This window comes from Rattus norvegicus, chromosome 8, assembly GCF_036323735.1.
Source record: "Rattus norvegicus strain BN/NHsdMcwi chromosome 8, GRCr8, whole genome shotgun sequence".
Classification (NCBI taxonomy): Eukaryota; Metazoa; Chordata; class Mammalia; order Rodentia; family Muridae; genus Rattus; species Rattus norvegicus.
Genome location: NC_086026.1, coordinates 54,035,810 through 54,059,694, shown reverse-complemented (window position 1 = coordinate 54,059,694; position 23,885 = coordinate 54,035,810). Strand labels below are relative to the sequence as shown.

The window sequence follows — 23,885 nt, the reverse complement described above, 5'->3', positions numbered from 1 at the left end:
GTTGGAATGTCCATTGTCATCGGGTTGAGCTGAGGGTGTGTGTGTGTGTGTGTGCGCGCGCGCGCGCGCGCGCGCGCTTTTGTTTTATTTTGGTGTGGATGCTTTGCTTTGTTTTGAGACAGGTCTTTCTGTGCAGTTCAAGGCTGACCTCAGGCTTAGCCCTCTGTCTCTCGGCTTCCTGATCACTACCACTCTCAGCTTTTGAAACATGTTCTTAACTCTTGCTCTTCGTGAGCTGATTTTTTTTTTTGTTTTTTGTTTTTTGTTTTTTTAAAACAGTTATTTTATTTATTCTTTTAATTTTAGGAAAGGTTTAAAAACTTGCTCATCTGAGAAGCCAGAATTTCTGTTTTCTAGATCACTTCAGTTGAAAACCTTATTTTGATTTTTACATCAAAAAAGTAATTAGATGTTTTCTTTTCAGGTGGGGGTGTTAGTGTTATTGTGTTATTGACTTAATTTCTTTGAGGTGATATTTGGTGAGAAGAAGTTAAGCACAGTTAAGATGTAGCATTGACTCAGTAGCCCCAGTGAGCTCGCTACCCAGTGACCTGTGCTAAATTATATTCGGCTTACTTAAGACCTGAACTACACGGCTAAATATATGCTCTTCATTGTTTAATTTCCACACACAGTTAAAGCTAGTCCTCGAAAACCTCGCGGGAGACCTAGAAGTGGCTCTGACCGAAATCCAGCTATCCTCTCAGACCCATCTGTGTTTTCCCCTCTAAATAAATCAGAGACCAAATCTACAGATAAAATCAAGAAGAAGGATTCTAAGAGCATAGAAAAGAAGAGAGGAAGACCTCCCACCTTCCCTGGGGTGAAGATCAAAATCACACATGGAAAGGACATTGCAGAGTTAACACAAGGAAGCAAAGAGGACAGCCTGAAAAAAGTTAAACGGACCCCTTCTGCTATGTTCCAGCAAGCCACAAAGATTAAAAAGTTAAGAGCAGGTAAACTGTCTCCTCTCAAGTCTAAGTTTAAGACAGGGAAGCTCCAGATAGGAAGGAAGGGGGTACAGATTGTAAGACGGCGAGGAAGGCCTCCATCCACGGAACGGATAAAGACCCCTTCAGGCCTTCTCATTAATTCTGAACTGGAAAAGCCTCAGAAGGTCCGGAAAGACAAGGAAGGAACACCCCCACTCACAAAGGAAGATAAGACAGTTGTCAGACAAAGCCCTCGAAGGATTAAGCCGGTCAGGATTATTCCTTCCTCTAAAAGGACAGATGCCACAATTGCTAAGCAGCTCCTGCAGAGGGCCAAGAAGGGGGCGCAGAAGAAAATCGAGAAGGAGGCAGCGCAGCTGCAGGGAAGGAAGGTGAAGACACAAGTCAAGAATATCCGGCAGTTCATCATGCCTGTGGTCAGTGCCATCTCCTCGAGGATCATCAAGACTCCCCGACGGTTCATAGAGGATGAGGATTATGATCCTCCAATTAAAATTGCACGACTGGAATCTACACCCAACAGTAGGTTCAGCGCCACATCCTGCGGATCTTCCGAAAAGTCCAGTGCAGCTTCCCAGCACTCCTCTCAGATGTCTTCAGACTCCTCCCGATCTAGCAGTCCCAGTATCGATACCACCTCAGATTCCCAGGCCTCCGAAGAGATCCAGGCACTTCCCGAGGAGCGGAGTAATACCCCCGAAGTTCATACCCCACTGCCTATTTCCCAGTCCCCAGAAAATGAAAGTAATGACAGGAGAGGCAGACGGTATTCGATGTCTGAGAGAAGCTTTGGATCTAGAACAACTAAAAAATTACCAACTCTACAAAGTGCCCCACAGCAGCAGACCTCCTCCTCGCCACCTCCACCTCTGCTTACTCCTCCCCCTCCACTGCAGCCAGCCTCCGGCATCTCTGACCACACGCCTTGGCTCATGCCTCCCACCATCCCCTTAGCATCACCATTCCTGCCTGCTTCTGCTGCTCCCATGCAAGGGAAGCGGAAATCTATTTTGCGGGAGCCAACATTTAGGTGGACTTCTTTAAAGCATTCGAGGTCAGAGCCACAGTACTTTTCCTCAGCAAAGTATGCCAAAGAAGGTCTGATTCGCAAACCAATATTTGATAACTTCCGACCCCCTCCACTGACTCCCGAGGATGTCGGCTTCGCTTCTGGTTTTTCTGCATCTGGTTCTGCAGCTTCGGCCCGGTTGTTCTCACCACTCCATTCTGGAACAAGGTTTGATATTCATAAGAGGAGCCCCATTCTGAGAGCTCCCAGATTTACTCCAAGTGAGGCACACTCTAGAATATTTGAGTCTGTGACCTTGCCTAGTAATCGAACTTCTTCTGGAGCGTCCTCTTCGGGAGTATCTAATAGAAAAAGGAAAAGGAAAGTGTTTAGTCCGATTCGGTCTGAACCAAGATCACCTTCTCACTCCATGAGGACAAGAAGCGGAAGGCTTAGCACCTCTGAGCTGTCACCTCTCACTCCCCCGTCTTCTGTCTCCTCCTCATTAAGCATTCCCGTTAGTCCTCTTGCCGCTAGTGCCTTAAACCCAACTTTTACTTTTCCTTCTCACTCCCTAACTCAGTCTGGGGAATCTACAGAGAAAAGTCAGAGAGCAAGGAAGCAGACTAGTGCTCCGGCAGAGCCGTTTTCATCAAACAGCCCTGCTCTCTTCCCGTGGTTCACCCCAGGCTCTCAGACCGAGAAGGGGAGAAAGAAAGACACAGCCCCGGAGGAGCTGTCCAAAGATCGCGATGCTGACAAGAGCGTGGAGAAGGACAAGAGTAGAGAGAGAGACCGGGAGAGAGAGAAGGAGAATAAGCGGGAGTCAAGGAAAGAGAAAAGGAAAAAGGGCTCAGACATTCAGAGTAGCTCTGCTTTGTATCCTGTGGGTCGGGTTTCCAAAGAGAAGGTTGCTGGAGAAGATGTTGGCACTTCATCTTCTGCCAAAAAAGCAACAGGGCGGAAGAAGTCTTCATCACTTGATTCTGGGGCTGATATTGCTCCTGTGACTCTTGGGGACACAACAGCTGTCAAAGCCAAAATTCTTATAAAGAAAGGGAGAGGAAATCTGGAAAAAAACAACTTGGATCTCGGCCCAACTGCCCCATCCCTGGAGAAGGAGAAAACCCTCTGCCTTTCCACTCCTTCACCTAGCACTGTTAAACATTCCACTTCCTCCATAGGCTCCATGTTGGCTCAGGCAGACAAGCTTCCAATGACTGACAAGAGGGTTGCCAGCCTCCTAAAAAAGGCCAAAGCCCAGCTCTGCAAGATAGAGAAGAGTAAGAGTCTCAAACAGACTGACCAGCCCAAAGCACAGGTACTCTCCCAGCTCGCCTGTTAAAACCAAGTCCGGGGGTTGGGGATTTAGCTCCGTGGTAGAGTGCTTGCCTAGCAAGCGCAAGGCCCTGGGTTCGGTCCCCAGCTCCGAAAAAAAGAAAAAAAAAAAGAAAAAGAAAAAACCAAGTCCATGGAGCCCCTTCTTGGGGCAGGTTTGGGTTAGGCTTAAGTGTTTGAGCTGCATCGATTACGGGAGCTAGGAGACGGGTGGTATGTGCAGTGGTCCTTCAAGGACCTATAGCATTTTAAGAAGTAGAAAACTATGGTCCAGGGGCTGGAGAGATGGCCCAGTGGTTAAGAGCACTGACTGTTCTTCCAGAGGTCCTGAGTTCAATTCCCAGCAACCACACGGTGGCTCACAACAATCTGTAATGGGATCTGATGCCCTCTTCTGGTGTGTCTGGAGAGAGCTACAGTGTACTCACATACATTAAATAAATAAATCTTAGAAAGAAAGAAAACTATGTTTTAATGTAACCTAGAGGGGACAGTGTAGGTAGGGTGGAGAGGTAGCTGATTTGCATATTGGCTTACCGGCTAGGAATAGTTAGAGCTGTCCGCTCTGATGATAGATCATACTAAGTTGGTCAGGTATACTTTGGCCTCCTTCAGTCATAGTTGCAACATGCATGGTTGTCTTTATTTGTGACTTATTTCACACTCAGGGTCAAGAAAGTGATTCTTCAGAAACCTCTGTGCGAGGACCCCGGATCAAACATGTCTGCAGAAGAGCTGCTGTCGCCCTTGGCCGCAAGCGAGCTGTGTTTCCTGACGACATGCCCACCTTGAGTGCCTTACCGTGGGAAGAACGAGAAAAAATTTTGTCTTCCATGGGGAATGATGGTAAGTCAGGGAAGTCGACCTTGGAGCTGCATTTATATGCTTTCGTTCTGCAGATGCCAGTAGGTTCCTCGTAGTTTGTTAGACTGGATTAAAACTGAACAAACCCAAACCAGGTAGCCAGAGGGTATCAAATACGTGAGGACTTAGTTAGAGGAAGTGCCTCAGAGAGAAAAGGAAGGTACCCAGGGAAGACTGGTTAGCATCAGATGCAGATACAAGTTTAACTCCTGAAAGGGAAGAAGGAAGACTGGGCAAAGCCTTCCTAGACTGCTGTGTAGTAGAAGAAAGGTTTGACCAGGCTGTCAGAGGTGTCTCTTCTCTCAAAAACAGTACTCCATAGGCTCCATGTTGGCTCAGGCAGACAAGCTTCCAAGGACTGGCAAGAGGGTTGCCAGCCTCCTAAAAAAGGCCAAAGCCCAGCTCTGCAAGATAGGGAAGAGTAAGAGTCTCAAACAGACTGACCAGCCCAAAGCACAGGTACTCTCCCCCCTCGCCTGCGAAGGCGACACTAAGAGCCTGCCTGGGGGCAGCTGTGCTGAGTGTGACCTCGTTATATAGAAGTGTTCAGAACACAGAAGTTAGATCCCTTGCTCATTAACACTTCCTGGAATCAGAGATCTGTGAAGGACTCTATTAATTAGGCTTTCAACTGCTTCTCTGAACAGAATACCATGGTCAAAAGCAACTGGGGAGGAAAGGGTTTATTTCATGTTACAGCTCTCGGGTCCCACTGAATCACTGAGAGAAGCCACGGCAGAGCTCAGGGCAGGAGCCTGGAGGCAGGAACTGAAGCGAGAGCCTGGAGGACCACTGCTTACTGACTCAATCCTCATGGCTTGTTAGCCTCCCTTTCTTATAGAACTCAGGACCACCTGCCCAGGGACGGCACCAGCTGTTAGTCGCTTCTCAGAAAACTGTCCTTCAGACATGTCTACAGGCAGAGGCATGTTCTCAATGAAGTTCCTCTTCCCAGATAACGGTAGCTTGTGTGAAGTTGACAAAAACAAAACAACCAACAGGCTAGGCTTGTACTCATGACTGCCATCTGACCCTGAAAGGCCAGTGCCTTCTCCTGACGGTCATCTAGAGAGAGTTCTCGGAGGCCCGGCTTGTTTTCATTTGCAGTCAGGGTGTTTTGTTTTCAGTATTCAGATTTTTGTTTCCATCGAGCGATAAGGTAAAGAAGGTGTTTAAAAGCATTTTGGTCATTGTTTTGACCACCTCTGAGTTCTGGGTATGGAACTGTTGTAAATTCTTCTATTTTGACTAGCCCTTCAGATGAGGTTTAAAGTACCTAATGATACAAAGGGACTATGAGGGTTTCTCAGGAAGGTATTAGAAATCCCCTAGGAGCTAAGGCTCCATTTTTCTTGACAGACAAGTCATCAATTGCTGGCTCAGAAGATGCTGAACCCCTTGCTCCACCCATCAAACCGATTAAGCCTGTCACCAGAAACAAGGCGCCGCAGGAGCCTCCGGTGAAGAAGGGGCGGCGGTCGAGGCGGTGTGGACAGTGCCCTGGCTGCCAGGTGCCTGAGGACTGTGGCGTCTGTACTAATTGCTTGGACAAGCCCAAGTTCGGTGGCCGCAACATAAAGAAGCAATGCTGCAAGTGAGTGAGTCTTCCTCTGAGGCAGTGACCTCACGGTTTGTCACACAGGGTGACAGCCTGGTGTGCTCGCACTGACCTGCCGGGCCTCTAGGTTAGTTAGAGGCAGAGCTCCGTTTGGTGATGTGATGAGGTCTGAGCTAAGTGTTCTGCAGCCATGCCACCTAGGACAGTCTGGGTAATGGAAACCTCCCCTCTGGCTACTTCAGTATGGCACGCAGTAGCGCCACGTGCCCACTGAGGACCTGACAAGAGGTTAGTGTGACTGGAGAGCTATATTCTTAAGTTTTAATTGTTTTAACTTAATAGCTGCATGTGCGCAGTGACGACTGTATTGGTGTCGCTTTGGATAGTCTCTTCTTAAAACCTGTAGTGTGGCGCCTTTCGTCCGTGCAGGCTTGACCTTCTGACTCTTGCAGAGAATTTCCATTCATCCAGGTTCTCTTGTGGGTGTGGTGTCAGTGCTGGGGCTTGAACCTACACATGTGCTTGTCCAGGGCTCTGCCATGCACATTCTCTCAGCCCGGCATCTGGAGGCTTCGGTACAGACTACCTCTTCAGTCAGTGTGGGGGCACATTTTCTGCCTTTTGGGATGATTTGTTTAAAATGTACTAGGAGAATTGCGTAAACAGTAATTCTGGCAAGTGGGTTTCCCTCAAAGTGCCTGGCACAAGAGATGCTCACCAAATGAATGACATTAACGCGATTAATATGATACAGAGTCGCTCAGTCGCTCACTCAGGGATGGAGTCTCTAGGAGACAGGAAGCTGTCCTAAAACGGGTGTGGAAGCTCATGCCTGTAAGCCCAGCACCGGGGAGGGGGAGGGAAGACCCCTATGAGTTCAAGATTAACCTGGATTATGTACTGAGACTATCTCAAAGAAACAAAGTTCTATGTTTTGGTTTCTGGACTTAAGTAAGAATTTTGTTTGGGTACTTCAATGTCAAGAAGTAGTTTAATTTGCATAATGTAAAAAGGTGCCTGAACTGCATTTTGAGGTGACAGTGGATTGGACACGAGCAATGCACGTAGCTCACAGCGGACTTTGTGCCTTAAACATGTGAGACCCGATGTTCACTCCCCAGTTCCAAAAATAGAATGTTTGGGGCCTGGAATATATTCATTTGTGGAGTGATGAGCATGGATTTAGTGCAGTTTGAATCAAATTAAGTTTAAATTTTGTTAAATTTAAACTATGGGGTGAAACATATCAGTCATGAAACACACCTGTAATTGTCTAGTAGCAAAGGGCTCGGTGAGTTTTTGTTACTGCTGTGTGAACATGAATATTAAGTCTCATAAGAGAGCAGTAATTATTTGACTGTAAGAAATACTGATCATCATGTCTGGTGTCCACTCTGAAGCCAGCACTTGAGAGACAGAGTCAGGGGAGTCCAGAGTTCAGTACCATCCCTCTACTGTAGTGTAACCTGGGCTGTAAGGGACACTGTCTCAAAGCAGGAAGGACAGAAGACAGGCAGGAAGAGGAGAGGGGAGCGGTAATCTCTGTGGGGTACAAGTCCATATTAAATTACAAGAAATTTGAGTACCATTTCAAAGATGATATGACATCTGGTCCTTTTAGATCCTAAAGGTAGGTAAAATTGTCGATCCAAGGATTTTAAAGGTTCAAATTAAACTGAATCCTAAGAAGTTCTTGTTCTGTCAAATGACCCTGGGCAGCTCACTCTTTTCTGCAAACAAGCAAGGAAGTGTTTATTTCTTCTCTTTTAAATTCAGTTTGTCTTACGCTTTCTCCTCTGTTACCCTAGGATGAGAAAATGTCAGAATCTGCAGTGGATGCCTTCCAAAGCCTACCTTCAGAAGCAGACTAAAGGTAGTGGTGTGAGAGAGTCTTCCCATCATGCCCCATGCTTTAATGTCATATGGCTGTGTTCGTTCAGTGCAAAGAGAGTACTAGGCTTTTGTTTTTGTTTTGTTTTTCTTTTGAAGTTCTGCTCTCTCCTGGGGAGTTGGTGGTTGGATCTGGATGATAGGCACTTGGGGTTCACTTGGCTCTTTATTTTGGGGTACGTTTGGAATCTTTCATAATTAAGACACTTGTTTAAAGTTCATGTAAAAATCAGAGCTCTGCTCATTTGCTAGAGCCGTAATCTTTCCCTGTATTACCTGATCAACATGGCCTCAACTTTGTGGAGACTCTGAGTACCTGCTTTGGCTGCAGGAGTCTGAGAACGAGACTCTTACAGAGGCCTTGTACTTTATTCCCACGGAAACTTTTCTCATTTACGGATAGATGCTCTTGTTTTGCTCTCCTAGCTGTGAAAAAGAAAGAGAAAAAGTCTAAGGCCACTGAGAAGAAAGAAAGCAAAGAGAGCACTGTTGTGAAGAGCTCCTTGGAGTCTGCTCAGAAGGCTGCCCCGCCAGTGCGGGAGGAGCCTGCCCCAAAGAAGAGCAGCAGTGAGCCTCCACCCCGAAAGCCTGTGGAAGAAAAGACTGAAGAAGGGGGTGCCCCTGCGCCTGCGCCTGCGCCTGCGCCTGCACCTGCACCTGCACCTGCACCTGCACCTGCACCTGCACCTGCACCTGAACCCAAACAGGCCAGCACTCCAGCATCCCGGAAGTCCAGCAAGCAAGTCTCCCAGCCAGCAGCAGTCGTCCCCCCTCAGCCTCCAAGCACAGCACTGCAGAAAAAAGAAGCTCCCAAGGCCATTCCAAGTGAGCCCAAGAAGAAGCAGCCTCCACCCCCAGAATCAGGTGAGTGCCGAACAGAGGCAAAACAGAAAACCAGATTGGTTGTGTCACCTTGAAGTCTAGAAGATTGTTTGCATGGGCCTCTCCACAGGCCAATCTGTCTGAAAGTAGTCGTTGCTGGCATCTGACCAAAATCTGTTTTGAACCCTTTAGGGCCAGAGCAAAGCAAGCAGAAAAAAGTGGCCCCCCGCCCAAGTATCCCTGTAAAACAAAAACCAAAGGACAAGGTAAGCGGACAGCAGACTTCTGCACTTCTTTAAGGCTGCATCTGATCAATTCTGTGGGGAAGCCTTGACCTGGACATTTTCTTGGCTGAATGAGACTGTCCCCTGCTTCTCTGGACATGGCAGTGGGATCTCCCACAGTTAAGGTGTAGCTTTCGCCCCCTTTGGTTGATTGGTGTTTTGTTTTTCTGGTCTCTTTGCTTTGTTGATTTCCCCCACTTCATTGTGGCTGTGCATGCTATAGTCTAGCAGCAGCTTGTTCTAATAGCCATTTGGCATGTTTTCTTTCTTTCTATCTATCTATCTATCTATCTATCTATCTATCTATCTATCTATCTGCTAATAACACTTGTCTATAAAAGCAACCCATACCTGTGCACACTGTTTCTGTTATGGATGCAGACAGATTATCCTTCCTCTGTCTTGAGACAGGATCGCAATCTACTTCAAGCTGGCCTTGAACTTCCAACAGTCCTCCTACTTCAGCATCCAGTGTGAGCTATCACAGCTAGCTCCCCTTCTCCTTCTATAGGATACTTCTGGAAAATGTGTCATATCCGAGGGTGGGCATTTGTATTCTCGCCTGTTGCAAGTGAGGGCAACTCATTGTTTTCTGCATTCCTCTTCCGTCTCAGGAGAAGCCACCTCCAGTAAGTAAGCAAGAGAATGCAGGCACTTTGAACATCCTCAACCCACTCTTGAATGGCATCAGTTCCAAGCAGAAAATCCCAGCAGATGGAGTCCACAGGATCAGAGTGGACTTTAAGGTAAAAGTGTTTAGAGATCATGCCTTGATTGAGCAGCATGACCTTTAAAAAAAAAAGCGTTGATGGGGAAACAGCGCCCACTAGAGGAATGAATAAGAACTACAGCTGACAGGCTGGTTCAGGTACACAGAAGCCTAGTCAGCCTGAGGCCAGTTTGTAGGCTGGTTGAAAAGCAGGGGCTTCTAAGCAGCCTCCGGGAAGAGGATTATTTCAAACTCGTGTTACCAAGCCAGCAAAGCTTAGTACATGCAGACCTGGTGTATCTTTGCAGCTGTTTTAGTGGCATTGCTCCCATAGTGGCTTCCAATAGTTACCGTCTAAGTTTAGGGTGCTTTAGAGCAGGGAAACGCTCTTGGCGTTTCCAGTGCGGGTGGCCCTCTGTGTTTTTGCTTTTTGTCCTTGTTTCGACACTGCGAAGCTTTCATAAGTGATCTTCATGTCTCTCTCCCCACAGGAAGACTGTGAAGCAGAAAATGTGTGGGAGATGGGAGGCTTAGGGATCCTGACCTCTGTTCCCATAACACCCAGAGTAGTGTGCTTTCTCTGTGCCAGTAGTGGGCATGTAGAGGTAAGGCGCCTCTCTCTGTCTCCTCTGTACGGTGGGCCGCGTGCTGTATTCCTTTCTTAGTAGTTAGCAGGTCTTGTCTCCTTGCCTGGGACAGCTACTGAGCATTTTTTTAAATTTTTAGAAATCTAGTAGTAAATGCTTTCATGTCTTTAATTTAGTCTTTGTTATGGAGTTCTTACTTTTCTCTTAGAACAAAAAAAGGTTGCCGTTGGTTTTTATATTGAATGCCTATGAGTGTAAAAAGCTCTCGGCAATTATTAAGAGGTAGAAAGATACACAGGGGGCTGGAGAGATGGCTCAGCCGTTAAAGGCTAGGCTCACAACCAAAAATATAAGAAAAATACACAGGAGAAAATGGGCAAAATAGAGATCGATAATTCAAAAGGACAAATAAGAGTATAGTCCATATGGTGGGGGCGGTCATTAGCCCCCCAGTGACCAAGCACTGGTCCAGGTCCCACGTGTGCTGGCATTACCCTTAGTCCACCACTCAGATAGAGACAGGTGGATATCTGTGAGTTTGGGGCCAGCCTGGTCTAGAAAATGACTTCCAGGACACCCAGGGCTGCACAGAGAAACCCTGTCTTGAAAAACCATAAAATAAAATAAAAATAAAATGGAGTGGAGGAGCCAGCATAAAAATGCCGCTCTTCTCTCCGCATTCAGGAGGTAGAGAGGCAGTGGGGTCTCTGTGAACTTCAGCCTAGCCACGTGGTAAGACCCCGACTAAGAGAAAAGGAAGAATTAGGGGCCAGAGATTAAAAAAAGAATTAGAGTGAGCAGCAGCGCACAGCCTGCACTGTACCTCTACAGATTACAACCACTGCTTGAGGGATTTTCCATTAAATTTTTTTTATGGTAATGTATTTTAGGGCAGGCTTGTAGGAAAACACAAAAACCTCGTGCCTTCTTCTAGACTCTCCAAATGTGAACAGAGTTCCTTTTTCTGTTTCTGCTTATATGAATTTTCCAAAAAATACAAAATGATTCTCAGTCTTTCAGCTAAGATCAAGTGTAAAATAAGAAATGAAATGTATACACACATAGGTTATATATTCTGTTCTCTAAAGACTGTGAGCAAGTAGCAAGCAGATGTCGCTCTGCCTCTGTGACAGGGTACATTTCCTGAAGTTGAGGACACGCGTGTGTGACCACTGTATCCTTATCAAGATTAGGAAGCTAACACTGGTGCATTGCTCACACCTACTTGCAGACCTTCCTGAAGTCTAACCGCTTGTCCCTGTAATAAAAACAGGGCTTTTGTTTGCTCAGAAGAAAGTTGAGGGTTGTTAGGTTTTTTTTTAATATTACCTTTATTATTTTTTTAAGATTTATTTATGTGAGTCCACCATCGCTGTCTTCAGACACACCAGGAGAGGGCATCAGATCTCTTTACAGATGGTTGTGAACCATCATGCAGTTGCTGGGATTTGAACTCAGGACCTCTGGAAGAACAGTCAGTGCTCTTAACCTCTGAGCCATCTCTCCATTCCTCCTTTTAATATTTTTAATCACACGTGTCTCTGTATGGGAGCATGTCCACGTGAGTGCAGCGCCCTCGGAGGCCCAGGATTTTCAAGAATTGGAACCACCTGGGTGCTAGGCATTACACTTAGGTCCTTGGGAAGAGGTTGTCGTATTTTTAACAATCCTCTGCCGATATAAAATGTACTTTTTAATGACGGCTGGGAAGTGTGGGTCATCCTCACAGTGTCCGTGAGAATCAACACACACGCGGTAAAGCCCTCCTGCCTCCTCCCACCCAGCTCCCCTGTGTACAGTTTGTCTGTACCTCTCGAGGTCTCTCTTCCTGCATTTAGCACATTCTGTTCCACCTTTCGAGGCAGGGCCTTCTGTGTAGCCCAGGCCAGTCTCAAACTTCAAACTCTCACCTCATTCCTTAGCCTCCTAAGTGCTGGAATTAGAGGTGTGTACACCACGCCCTGTTAAATCTTACATTTTTTTTTAATCATTTTATCATTTTATCATTTTGGCTGCCTGAATCTCTTGTGTTGCTACGTGACTGCTTAATTCCATATGTCGAATTAAGTACAGGTCAAGCGCATCTTCTTATTTCAATACTTGAGACCAGAAATATTTTAGGTATTTTTTCTTTCTTTCATTCTTTTCAAGCTTTAGGATATTTGCATAGACCTATACTTAAAGAGATATTTGAGGGAAGCATAAAAATAAAATTTACTTCATATATATCAAAAGGAATCTTAGACAATGGTTTTTTGAACCAGGAACTTACTTTGTACACCAGGCTGGCCTCAAATTCACAGAGTACCACTTGCCTCTCTCTACTGCCGGGATCAAGGGTGTGCGCCACCCTGGCCAGTTACACTTCTAATAGTGTCAGCTACGAGACAGAATTTGTATCGCTGAACGAGGGAGGTCATTGTACTGTTTTCTTCATGTGCATCCTGGAAGACTGCAAGATTCACATTTTGGTGCACTGGCTTATCGCAGTGGATGCCTGGGACCCACAGGATGTAAATACACTGTGGTTGTTATTTCTCCGTGCACCCTGGCTACATGCTTTGTTCTCTTCTTGCTGCAGTTTGTGTATTGCCAAGTGTGTTGTGAACCCTTCCACAAGTTTTGCTTAGAGGAGAATGAGCGCCCTCTGGAGGACCAGCTGGAAAACTGGTGTTGTCGCCGCTGCAAGTTCTGCCACGTCTGTGGAAGGCAGCATCAGGCTACAAAGGTAGACCTAGTCTTGGCAGCATGGAGCCTCCCTGTGTCCATCCCCGCCTTCTGTACCCGTATTTTGTGTCAATGCATACTGTCTACTGACAGTTTTCTGACAGAAGATTATTTCTTGTTTTTTCTTTTAATTTTTGGGAAATAGAAGAAAATGACTTTAGGAAATAAAACCCCAAAATAAGTAAAGTCTGTGTGATAAATTCACTTATTACTGAGTGGCTCTGTGTGTTTGCTGGAGTGTCTCGGTGGAGACGCTGGTGTCATCTGTTTTCTCACTGTTGTCCCCCTGCAGCAGCTGCTGGAATGTAACAAGTGCCGAAACAGCTATCACCCCGAGTGCCTGGGACCAAACTACCCCACCAAGCCCACGAAGAAGAAGAAAGTGTGGGTGGGTACACACACCGTGCTACTTCCACAAGCACCGTGGTGGCTGGGTGAGGCTGGTGACTTGTAGCAGGTTACTCCCCCTTAGCCCGCCACGGAACAGCCGCTTCCCAGTAATCTCGGTGAAGAAGTCAGACCTAGGAATAATTGCCTTTCCAGTCTTCGTAAATCACAGAAGATACTAACTAGCCCAAGAGATTCCTACTGAGCGCCTTTTATTCCTTTCCAGATCTGCACCAAGTGTGTCCGCTGCAAGAGCTGTGGATCCACGACTCCAGGCAAAGGGTGGGACGCACAGTGGTCTCACGATTTTTCACTGTGCCATGATTGTGCCAAACTCTTTGCTAAAGGTACCTAGTGCTGAGTGAGTGACTGGTCCGGTTTAGTGTTTGTGGGGACTTAGTGGAAGGATGTGGGACCCTCCTCACTGTGTCTTAGACAGGCTAGGCACATGTTCTGTTCCTGCTTTTATTTTTTGTTTGTTTTTTTGTTACTAGTTTTGTTTGAGACTGGGTCCGTAAACCCTGGTTGTCCGAGAACTCGCTATGTAGACCAAATTGAACTTGAAGTCACTGAGCTCACATGCGTCAGCCTCCCAAGTGCAGGGATTAGAGGCACAGCCACCTCCCGGTGCCTCTTGTTTTTTATTCACATAGACAGCAACTTGAACCATTTCTCTAATTGATATAGGAAGAATTATGGGGAGTATCGTTACTTCGAAACTACTGTTCTGAAACGGTAGGCCCCAAATGTGGTAAATACACATTTGACTTCAGAATGAGTTCAGGTGGTGTGTAAGCATTTTATTTCAGCAATCACACCAGTCTGACCCTAACACAGGCCCATAACCCTAGCATGCTAGGTGCAGAGGCCAGCCCTGGGAACTTAGCAGGACCGTCTCAATAAAAAGTGTAGGGGAAAAAAAGCCGGAGAGGTAGCTCATTCAGTTCCTGCCCAGAGATTGCAAGGCCCGGGGCTCAGTCCTTAGCACTGCAGAAAGATAACTGCTAAAACCGCAGCCGTGCGCTCAGCAGCTTACAATGACGCTGACACGCTCCTGTCGGTCCTGCTGTGTGGTCCACACTGCCTCTCCCTCCTCAGTGCGTGGACTGCAGGTGTGGGCTGCGCCCCACAGGAGATAAGCCTTACCTCCTGAGGATGTTTATTAAATGGTGAATAATGTGGGGGTCACAGGTCAGTCGGGCCTGTCTGTAAGGCTGTACCTAGACATGAGTCTTAGAAAGTACTGGTCTGAGTTCTAATACGAATAGCAGTGAATGACAGTGAGGACTGCTCTGAGGTAAGGTTGGGGAGCAGGCTTATGTAGATATGAGAGGGAACAGCCAGAGGAGGAGCACATACTGGGCCATGGGGTTGGGGTGTTAGGGAGCGAGAGAGGAAGAGGGGAGAGAGGAAAGAGGGGAGAGACAGAAGAGGGCAGAGGCCAAGGGTGGAAGGCCGAGAGCTCAGTGGCTGAAACACAGGCGTGAGAGGCTGGGGGAGGGCAGTGAAAGCAGGCCCCGGTGGCAGAGAAGTTTGGGGTACAGGCGGGCGGGCAAGGAGGGCATAGAGGAGCCACAGGAACTTGTCCTGGGTTTCTTTGAGACCTGACAAGGAAAAAATTTACCGTTTCTTACTCCTGTATTGTCAGCTCTTTAAAAGCCGAAACACTGTGTTTAAAAGATATGTTGTTCCTTCTGATTCCCACCACACCCCTGTGGTGCTGAGGCCATCCTTAAACTCTTAGTCCTTAGTCCTCCTGCCTCTGCCTCATAGATTGGAGTTACAGTTGCCTCCGTTTTTTTGTTATCATTAAAATCTACCTTGCGGCCCTTACAGATGTGTCTGCAGCTCACAGTTCTCTCATACCCTAGTGGCTGACCACCCTACGGCCCTCTCCTAGTTTTGCTTTAGATTAGGTTGGCACACGTAAGCCAAAGGCTATGAGAGCGTTGGTGTGGGCCACAGCAGGTTGCACCTTTGACTTTCAGGGAACTTCTGCCCTCTCTGTGACAAGTGCTACGACGACGATGACTACGAGAGCAAGATGATGCAGTGTGGGAAGTGCGACCGGTGGGTCCACTCCAAGTGCGAGGGTCTCTCAGGTACAGAAGGTCGGACTCTTTTGTTGTTTTTAGTTTCTTTCTAGCGCTGCAGCCACAGCCACTGAGGGACCTAACACAGGGCTGTCATTGGGTTCTTCCTAGTTTAGTTTTGGGCCTCCAGAGTGAGCAGCTACACCAGTTTCTTTCTTACTGCTGTGATGAGAAGCCAGGGAAGGGAGGGAAGGCTTTATTTTGCTCACAGTTCAGAGGAGTACAGTCCATCATGGTAGGAGAGCTTTGTGATCTTGGCCTGTGGTGTCAGCTGGTTTTCTTCTTTTCCTTTTTCATTCAGTTCGGGACCTTAGCCCATAGGACTGTATGCCACCCACATTGTGGGTGGGTCCCCCCCCATTAAATCTCTCTGGAAACCCCTTCACAGATACAGCCAGCTATATCTTCTGTGTGAGCCCGAATCCTATCAAGTTGATAATGAGGATGAACTGTGACAGCATCAGTGGATCATGTGTGCTCATTTCTCCTCAGCAGATATCTTTCTGGGTGCCAAACCCTGATGGTGCTCCAAACCTGTTGCTTGCTATCTAGTCATGAGTTTATGTTAATAATGTCCCCTTTCGGGGTCAGGGTGTGCATATCCTATAAGATACGGTTCTCAACCTGTGGGGTTACAACCCCTTTGGGGGGTCAAAACAGTAACAAAAATTCAATTATGAAGTAGGGAGGAAAGTAACGTTGTGGGTGGGGAGTCACCACAGCATAAGGAACTGTCTTAAAGGGTGGCAGCATTAGGAAGTTAAGAACCACTGCTGTCACACTACCAGCTTAGCTCAGACCCTCGCATGTAGCTCTGTGGGGCAGCGGGATAGTCGCTCTTTCTCTCCTCTGCCCGGTAAAGGCCCTCAACATTCTGGGTTTGTTTTCCTAGACGAGATGTATGAGATTCTGTCTAACCTGCCGGAAAGCGTGGCTTACACGTGTGTGAACTGCACTGAGCGCCACCCTGCAGAGTGGAGACTGGCCCTGGAGAAAGAGCTGCAGGCGTCCCTCAAGCAGGTTCTCACAGCCCTGTTGAATTCCCGGACTACCAGTCACTTGCTGCGGTACCGCCAGGTGGGCAGAGGTTCCGTCTGGTTTGAGGGTGTGATCTTGGGTGGTTTTACCTGGTGATGAAATAAGGCTGGTTTTGCTGCCCGCTTCTCTTGGCTTCATTCTTCGTTTACTTTTTATTGTTTCTTCTCTCCGTCATAACATTAGGAAGTTTTTTAATCCCTTGGGGTTAGAGGGATTGCTCCATGTTTAAGAACACGTCCTGCTTTTGTAGAAGACCCAGGTTTGATTCCCAGCTCACAGCTGTCTGTAACTTCAGTTTTAGGGGGTCTATACCCTGTCCACCCTTCCCAGACACCGAGCCAAAATGGGTGGTGTTTGGTCTGGGTGTGGTGGAATCCGCCTATCATTCCAGCACTTGGGAGGCAGAGGCAGAGGTAGTGGCTGTGACTTTGAGGTTTACATAGTAATCTTCCCATCTCAAAAGAAAGACGAAAAGGAAGTTTGAGTCTCGTGTGCAGACATTGATGGGGATTCAGTGACGGGCTTCTTCAGGGGAGCAACCTGATCTTGGTTGCCTTTTAGAAAAAAAACAAAAAAACCAAAAAAACAAAACCTTACCCTACCTCTCCAGCAAGGGCTGAGGAGGCTTGAGCCCAATGGCAACTTTGGCAAGCAGCATAAAAATTCCTGTTGTCTGTAGAAATTTACAGAGTGGTCTTTATAACTAACTAAGCCTGCTGGGAGAGCGAGTGTGTCACCTTAGCATAGGGCCTGGTGCTGCTTTATCTTTCGTTGTAAAGCTCTGACTTTCTTATCACTCGTGTGTGAGTGTGTGTGTGTGTGTGTGTGTGTGTGTTGATGGCACACCACACTGTTACCCGTTAAGCCGTGTCTCTTCCCATTTCTGGTGTAGGAAACTATTTGGCTGTCTGTTCAAAGGATCGGACAGAGTTTTTGGCCTGATTTTATTCCACTGTTACAGATGATTGAGCAGAACTCTCTTATGCTTACCTAGACAAGCTGTAAGAAAACAGGTCCGTCTTTAGCACCTTTTTTTTTCCCCCGGAGCTGGGGACCGAACCCAGGGCCTTGCGCTTGCCAGGCAAGTGCTCTACCACTGAGCTAAATCCCCAACCCCTCCTTTTTTTTTTTTAGCTCCAATTTTGGAACTGACATTTTCATGTTCTGTGTTGTTCCTGGTGCCACCTTACTAGTTTTAATAGGATGTGCACAGGTGCTTCTTTCTTGGGGTGTGGTGACAAAACCCTCTTTCCTGGCAACAGGCTGCCAAGCCTCCAGACTTAAACCCTGAGACCGAGGAGAGCATACCTTCCCGGAGCTCCCCAGAAGGGCCAGATCCTCCTGTCCTTACTGAGGTCAGCAAACAGGATGAACAGCAGCCGTTAGACCTCGAGGGAGTCAAGAAGAAAATGGACCAGGGCAACTACGTATCTGTGGTACGTCGGGAGCACATGACCAATTTTCAAGTGTTTTGTTTCTGCTTCCTTGGTTTTTTGGAAGTATAGCTGGGTATAAGTAAATACCAGAGTGATTCATACTGTATTTAGAGGTGTCACATCGCTTCAGGGTCCCCAGAATTGGAGTTATTTCAGACGTATGTCTCAGAAGGGTGTTGATGTGGTGGTACCTAAAATAATTATTTCAGTTGGCTTTCATCTGGGTTACTTAAATTATTTTAATGTTACGAGGAAGCACCAAACTACTTAAGGAAAATGCTAATGTGAAGTTAGTATGTCTCCCCTTTAAGCTTAGATCTGACTATTGCGTTCTCCTTTATCCATTTGTAGATAGAGACCATGAAGTTTATGATTTTAAGGTTGCATAGGGAGGATTCGTTTGCTCTGTCATCCTTATTTACTGTCGCTTCTTCATTCGAGTACAAATATAACAACTGCGAGCTTGTTTTGGGCGCTTACCGTGACAGAGACGGTTTGTTTGCATTCTTGCCTTCTTAGCCTGGCATCTTGTGATTGTCTCAAGTAAATTGTGAACCGAATCCTAAAGGGCTCAGGGAGTAATTACACTGTATTAAAATAGGCTGTGGGTTTCCTGTTGGGTGTCTGTGCGGGGCGATGGTGGAGGAGGAGGAGAGGTGGTTTTGAGAACGCACTGCTTACTATGTTGTGAATTATTGATGTTTTATTTTTGTATACAGTTGGAGTTCAGCGACGATATTGTGAAGATCATTCAGGCAGCCATTAATTCTGATGGAGGGCAGCCAGAGATAAAAAAAGCCAACAGCATGGTCAAGTCTTTCTTTATTCGGGTGAATGAGATTAATAATTCATGGTTTTGATGCACACCGTGTGTAATTGCCCCATGAATACCTTCTCTTCTGTTTCCTGCTTTATGCTACGTCGAAAGCTTCTTGGGTTTTTTTTTCTTCTTTGGGAGGAGGTTGGGAAGTTGGTACGGTTACCAGCATAAATGGATTTGCCTTGGCCTGAGATCCTCCTCACATTGCCTGAGACACTGGTGTGTAGTTGGATTTATTTGGGATCTACAGGAACTTTCTCATTCTCATTCTCTTTGTTTTCTTCTAGCAAATGGAGCGCGTTTTTCCGTGGTTCAGTGTCAAAAAGTCCAGATTTTGGGAGCCAAATAAAGTATCAAACAAGTAAGTGAGAGCTGCCAGTGAGAAGCGGACGCCTCACATTTGTAGATTGAATTTGTGGATTTTAGTATTAAAATCAACCGGCTGACATGCCTGTTCTGTGCTGTGTTTGGAAATGACACATAACATTCGTGTTTGTTGTAGCCTGGGGCTTTTTTGTATTTTGTTATCTCGTTGAAATCCTAATTTGACATGTGGCCCGTGGGCAGCGTGTGCTAGAGCAACACCATTGTGGCCGCAGCGTAATGGGGCGCTTACCGCAACCTCTGCCTCCTCCTGCTTTTATTCTCAATATGTACCCCTTAAACTTTATCCCCGTAACCTATTTTGATTTTTTTTTTGTAGAGTTAATCATTGTTTCTGTTTAATCGAAAGTTATGCATGCAGTCTTTCCCCTACCGAGGTCCTGGGGAGAGAACCCAGGACCTCACGTATTCTGCCACTGAGAGCCATCCCCAGCCCGAAGAGTCACATGTTAAGGCTGTTACCTTAAAGCGTGCTAGTGTCCACCCGTACTCCCTGCAGGTGGAAGACTAAAGCAGGAGGATGAGGAATTCAGGGCCAGCCTGGGCTGCATTGTGAGAGCCTGTCCCAGACAGAATTGAAGTGTTTAAGGTGTTACGTACAGTGAGGCAGTTTTACGTTCTGTGCGTGGCGTGTCGTGGGTGCGCTCGAGGCACTGCTGGTGTGTCCTGGGTGCGTTGGAGGCCTTGTCGTGGGTGCGCCCGATGCCTGCGGCTGGCGGGGACAGCTGCCGCAGGCCGGGTCGCAGGCACTCAGTAAGTACCTGTCGGCTGATTGTTTCCAGCAGTGGGATGTTACCCAACGCAGTGCTACCACCTTCACTTGACCATAACTATGCTCAGTGGCAGGAGCGAGAGGAGAGCAGCCACACCGAGCAGCCTCCTCTAATGAAGAAAATCATTCCAGCTCCCAAACCCAAAGGACCCGGAGAGCCGGACTCGCCCACGCCGCTCCATCCTCCTACACCCCCAATCTTGAGTAAGTCATCCAAACAGTCGTTACGTACCTAGATGCAAATGACCGGCCCACTGAGTCTAAACTTTTTTTTTTTTCGGAGCTGGGGACCGAACCCAGGGCCTTGCGCTTGCTAGGCAAGCGCTCTACCACTGAGCTAAATCCCCAACCCCGAGTCTAAACTTAACATACTTGATCAGACAGTTCCAGACACCATGGCTGTAACACCTTTGTAGGTGTCTGTGTTAGACTCTGCTCGAGCTGAGTTCTCCCTAGAGAACCGTAGTGCTGCCAGTTTTAACCGCATATCTTTGGGATCCGAAGGTACTGACAGGAGTCGAGAAGACAGTCCAGAACTGCATCCACCCCCAGGCATAGATGACAACCGACAGTGTGCGCTGTGTCTGATGTATGGTGATGATAGTGCTAACGTAAGTACTTTGGGGTATGCGGTCCCGGTTAATAAGGACGTCGCGTGACCATCTGTCCTTGGTGTCGGTACCTGATGATTTTTTTTTTTTTTTTTGGTTCTTTTTTTCGGAGCTGGGGACCGAACCCAGGGCCTTGCGCTTCCTAGGCAAGCGCTCTACCACTGAGCTAAATCCCCAACCCCGGTACCTGATGATTTTAATGAGTTTGTGGCACCTAGGGTTATTTTTGGTTTTGTTTTCATTTTGAGACAGGGTCTTACCATGTCACCCAGGCTGGCCAAGAACTTTTGATCCTCCTGCCTCAGCCCCACTTAGTAGCTAGGAATATAGACAACTGGCCCTGTGATTGGCTTTAGAGATTTCTTTAAATTGTAGGGTTTTTAATGTGTATGAATGTTTTACCTGCGTGTTTACTACATGTGGAGGTCAGAAGAGGACATGGGATCCTCCAGAACAGGAGTTATGGATGCTCGTGAGCCCTGGGAACCCAACCCATGTTCTTTGCAAGGCATCAAGTGCTCTTAACCACTGAGCCGTCACTCCAGTAATGGCTCTATAGAGTCTTTTTTTTTTTTTCTTTTTTTTTGGAGCTGGGGACCGAACCCAGGGCCTTGCGCTTGCTAGGCAAACGCTCTACCACTGAGCTAAATCCCCATCCCCATCTCCATAGAGTCTTAAATAAGTGATTAGTTGATTTGAAAAGTGATCTGCCATAAATGAAATTACTGATAAGTAATTGTCAAACATACTTGAAGTCTTCATCAGACATAAGTTGTATACACCACAGCCTCTGTTTAGTGTAAGTAGCAGAATAATTACCAGCCCCAGTTCTGACAGACTGCCCGAGGGCGTTGTGTATCTTCCTGCCTGCTAACCTTAGCAAGAGCTTAACCTCAGCAGCCCTCAGTTCCATGCTTAAAGTGAAGATGATCCCTTTCCTTGAAGCATCATTTGTTTATTTGCTTTTATTTTTTTGAGTCAGTGTTTCTCTGTGTAGCTCTGGCTGTTCTAGAATTCAGTCTGTAGACCAGGCTGGCCTGGAACCCACAGAGCTCCACCTGCCTCTGCCTCCCTACAGGTATGAGCCACTATACCTGGTTCATAAGTTGATTTTTCCCTGGGGGAAAGCAGGGGATTTGAGACAGGGTTTCTCTGTGTAGACTTGGCTGTCCTGGAGCTCATTCTGTAGACCAGGCTGGCGTCAAACTCAGAGCTCTGCCTGCCTCTGCCTCTGTCTTCTTAGCGCTGGAATTAAAGGTGTGCATCACCAAGCCCAGCTAGAAAATACTCTTAACTTCTGGCCCATGTCTCCATTCCCACAAGGAGATAGGTTTAACCTAGCATGGTTATAAAGATTAAATGATAAAAATATATGTGAAGTTTTTATTTAATGGCTTTACAGTGGGAGCTTAAAATGCATCGTTTTGGGGGGAACGTGGGTAGGTATTAGAGTATCTGCGTGCATAAAGACCTGTTTCAGTCCACCTGCACTCTGGGGAAAGGTTTTATTTAGTACAGTCTGGGAGAATTGAATCTTAAATATGGTTTTAAAGAAGTATGTATATTTATGTAAACTTACCATATACTTTTTTTGTTTTGTTTTCAATAGAATTATAAAATATTTCCATTTATGGAGAAATTTCGAGAAAGAATGTAGAAGAAAAAATGAAAACTGGATTATGATCTAATCTCTAAAGAATTACCGTTTTTTTTCGAGGTATCTTGTCTGAGGTCAAACTAACATGAAGTCCTTTGGTTCTGTTCTTTAGGATGCTGGCCGTTTGCTGTATATTGGCCAAAATGAGTGGACACATGTGAACTGTGCTTTGTGGTCAGCAGAGGTGTTTGAAGATGATGACGGCTCACTAAAGAACGTGCATATGGCTGTGATTAGGGGCAAGCAGCTGGTAAGAACTTACTGTGCGCAGTTATGAAGGAAACCCCCTAGTGGTTTTAGTCTCTTTCTGTGCCCTGGTTTTTGAGGCTTTTGGCAGCACTGTTGGGGCTGGTAAGTAGTGGTGTGTGCTGTAGGCCTGATCCTCTGAAAAAAGAAACAAAGGATCAGCTTAATACGTTGCGACAGAATTAGCCCAGAGGCCAAGTTAAATCAACATTCCGAAGGTCAGAGAATGAACCCTATGAGCATACATGACACGGAAGGGGAGGGGAGGTTGTAGCAGCCGAGAGCAGTCACAGTATCACAGCGTTATCGAAGGGGTGATGTCTCAAAGTTGGAGTTTGACTGACCCTAAGGAGTCACCAGAAGGGATGTAGCCAATAGAGTAGCCCAAGCTTGTGGTCCTGGGTCTGTAAGAAAGCAAGATGAGGGGCTGAAGAGATGGCTCAGCGGTTAAGAGCACTGACTGCTCTTCCAGAGGTCCTGAGTTCAATTCCCAGCAACCACATGGTGGCTCACAACCATCTGTAACGAGATCCGATGCCCTCTTCTGGTGTGTCTGAAGACAGTGACAGTATACTCGTCATATATAAAATGAATAAATAAAATATTTAAAAAAGAAAGAAAGATGAGGGCTGGGTGAGGTGGTGGCACACACTTTACTTAATCTCAGCACTCAGGAGGCAGCGGCAAGTGGATCTCTGAGTTCAAGGCCAGCCTGGTCTACAGAATGAATTTCAGGGCATCCAAGGCTACATGGAGAATCTTGTCTAAAAAAAGGGGGGGAGGACAAGCAAGCAGGGTGAGTAAGCAGCGCCCTCCATGGCCTGGGCATCAGAATCTGTCCTATCCGAGTTCCTGCCCTTTTGCTTTTGATCATGAACTGTTCCAATGGAAGTGTGAATGAAATAACCCTTTCCTCCCCGAGTTGCTTCTGGTCACAGTGTTTCATCACAGCAATAGTAACCCTGAGACAACAAGTTTCTAGTAAAATTTTAGTCAGACTGAGTTGTTTTGGGACGTAACAGCTTTCTTGCAAGGATGTGGTTTTTTTGACATTGTTCTTCATAGTTTCATGTCTAGTAAATCGGCCGTGCGTTATGGGAAAAGTTTGTTTCAGTCCGAAGTTTAAATCCAGTTGCAATGTTTAAATTATCTAGTTTCCAAGTTGTGTTTGTACCCTTTCCCTGTAACTCAGCAGGCTAGCAGTAAAGAGAGTGAGCACCGGATGCTCAGAAAGGGCAAGCCTATAGAGGTGACACGTGTCAAAGTGCCTGCCAGCCTAAGCAGGGCGTTTCTTCTGCCCTTGCAGAGATGTGAATTCTGCCAGAAGCCAGGAGCCACCGTGGGTTGCTGCCTCACATCCTGCACCAGCAACTACCATTTCATGTGTTCCCGTGCCAAGAACTGTGTCTTTCTGGACGATAAAAAAGTGTACTGTCAGCGGCATCGGGATTTGATCAAAGGCGAGGTGAGAAGCTCAGCTGTTTGGTTGCTTCTGTTGAAGTTGTTTATAACAGGCTTTATTATCTCAGAGCAGACTTAAGTTCGCAGTAAAATTAGCCAAAGGGTGGGTTTAGATAAATGTCTGATACTGTGTATACATCACTAGTTCAAATTAGTATTTTCATTGTCCTAAGAATTCTGTTTTCTGGCTCTTTTTTCCTGCTTTTCCCCCTAAAACCCACTGATTTTTTTTAAAT

General features: G+C 46.6%; 1 protein-coding gene across 10 annotated transcripts in view; it reads left to right on the top strand.

The window, feature by feature from the left end:
- Positions 1-23,885, top strand: part of Kmt2a (lysine methyltransferase 2A) — a 75,673-nt gene that overhangs the window by 29,525 nt on the left and 22,263 nt on the right. For 4 of the 10 annotated variants that reach the window (NM_001419940.1, XM_063265435.1, XM_063265434.1 and 1 more), the window contains 20 exons: positions 636-3,286; positions 3,972-4,149; positions 5,527-5,761; positions 7,534-7,598; positions 8,042-8,479; positions 8,630-8,703; positions 9,336-9,467; positions 9,922-10,035; positions 12,599-12,745; positions 13,037-13,132; positions 13,358-13,478; positions 15,120-15,233; positions 16,117-16,301; positions 17,525-17,698; positions 18,418-18,528; positions 18,806-18,879; positions 19,685-19,878; positions 20,179-20,285; positions 22,055-22,192; positions 23,495-23,653. In NM_001419940.1, the coding sequence (NP_001406869.1) occupies positions 636-3,286; positions 3,972-4,149; positions 5,527-5,761; positions 7,534-7,598; positions 8,042-8,479; positions 8,630-8,703; positions 9,336-9,467; positions 9,922-10,035; positions 12,599-12,745; positions 13,037-13,132; positions 13,358-13,478; positions 15,120-15,233; positions 16,117-16,301; positions 17,525-17,698; positions 18,418-18,528; positions 18,806-18,879; positions 19,685-19,878; positions 20,179-20,285; positions 22,055-22,192; positions 23,495-23,653 (5,507 nt within the window). Of the gene's footprint in view, positions 1-635; positions 3,287-3,971; positions 4,150-5,526; positions 5,762-7,533; positions 7,599-8,041; positions 8,480-8,629; positions 8,704-9,335; positions 9,468-9,921; positions 10,036-12,598; positions 12,746-13,036; positions 13,133-13,357; positions 13,479-15,119; positions 15,243-16,116; positions 16,302-17,524; positions 17,699-18,417; positions 18,529-18,805; positions 18,880-19,684; positions 19,879-20,178; positions 20,286-22,054; positions 22,193-23,494; positions 23,654-23,885 lie in introns of those variants that run through there. The other 6 variants (NM_001108139.2, XM_039082346.2, XM_039082345.2 and 3 more) reach the window with 4 other exon arrangements.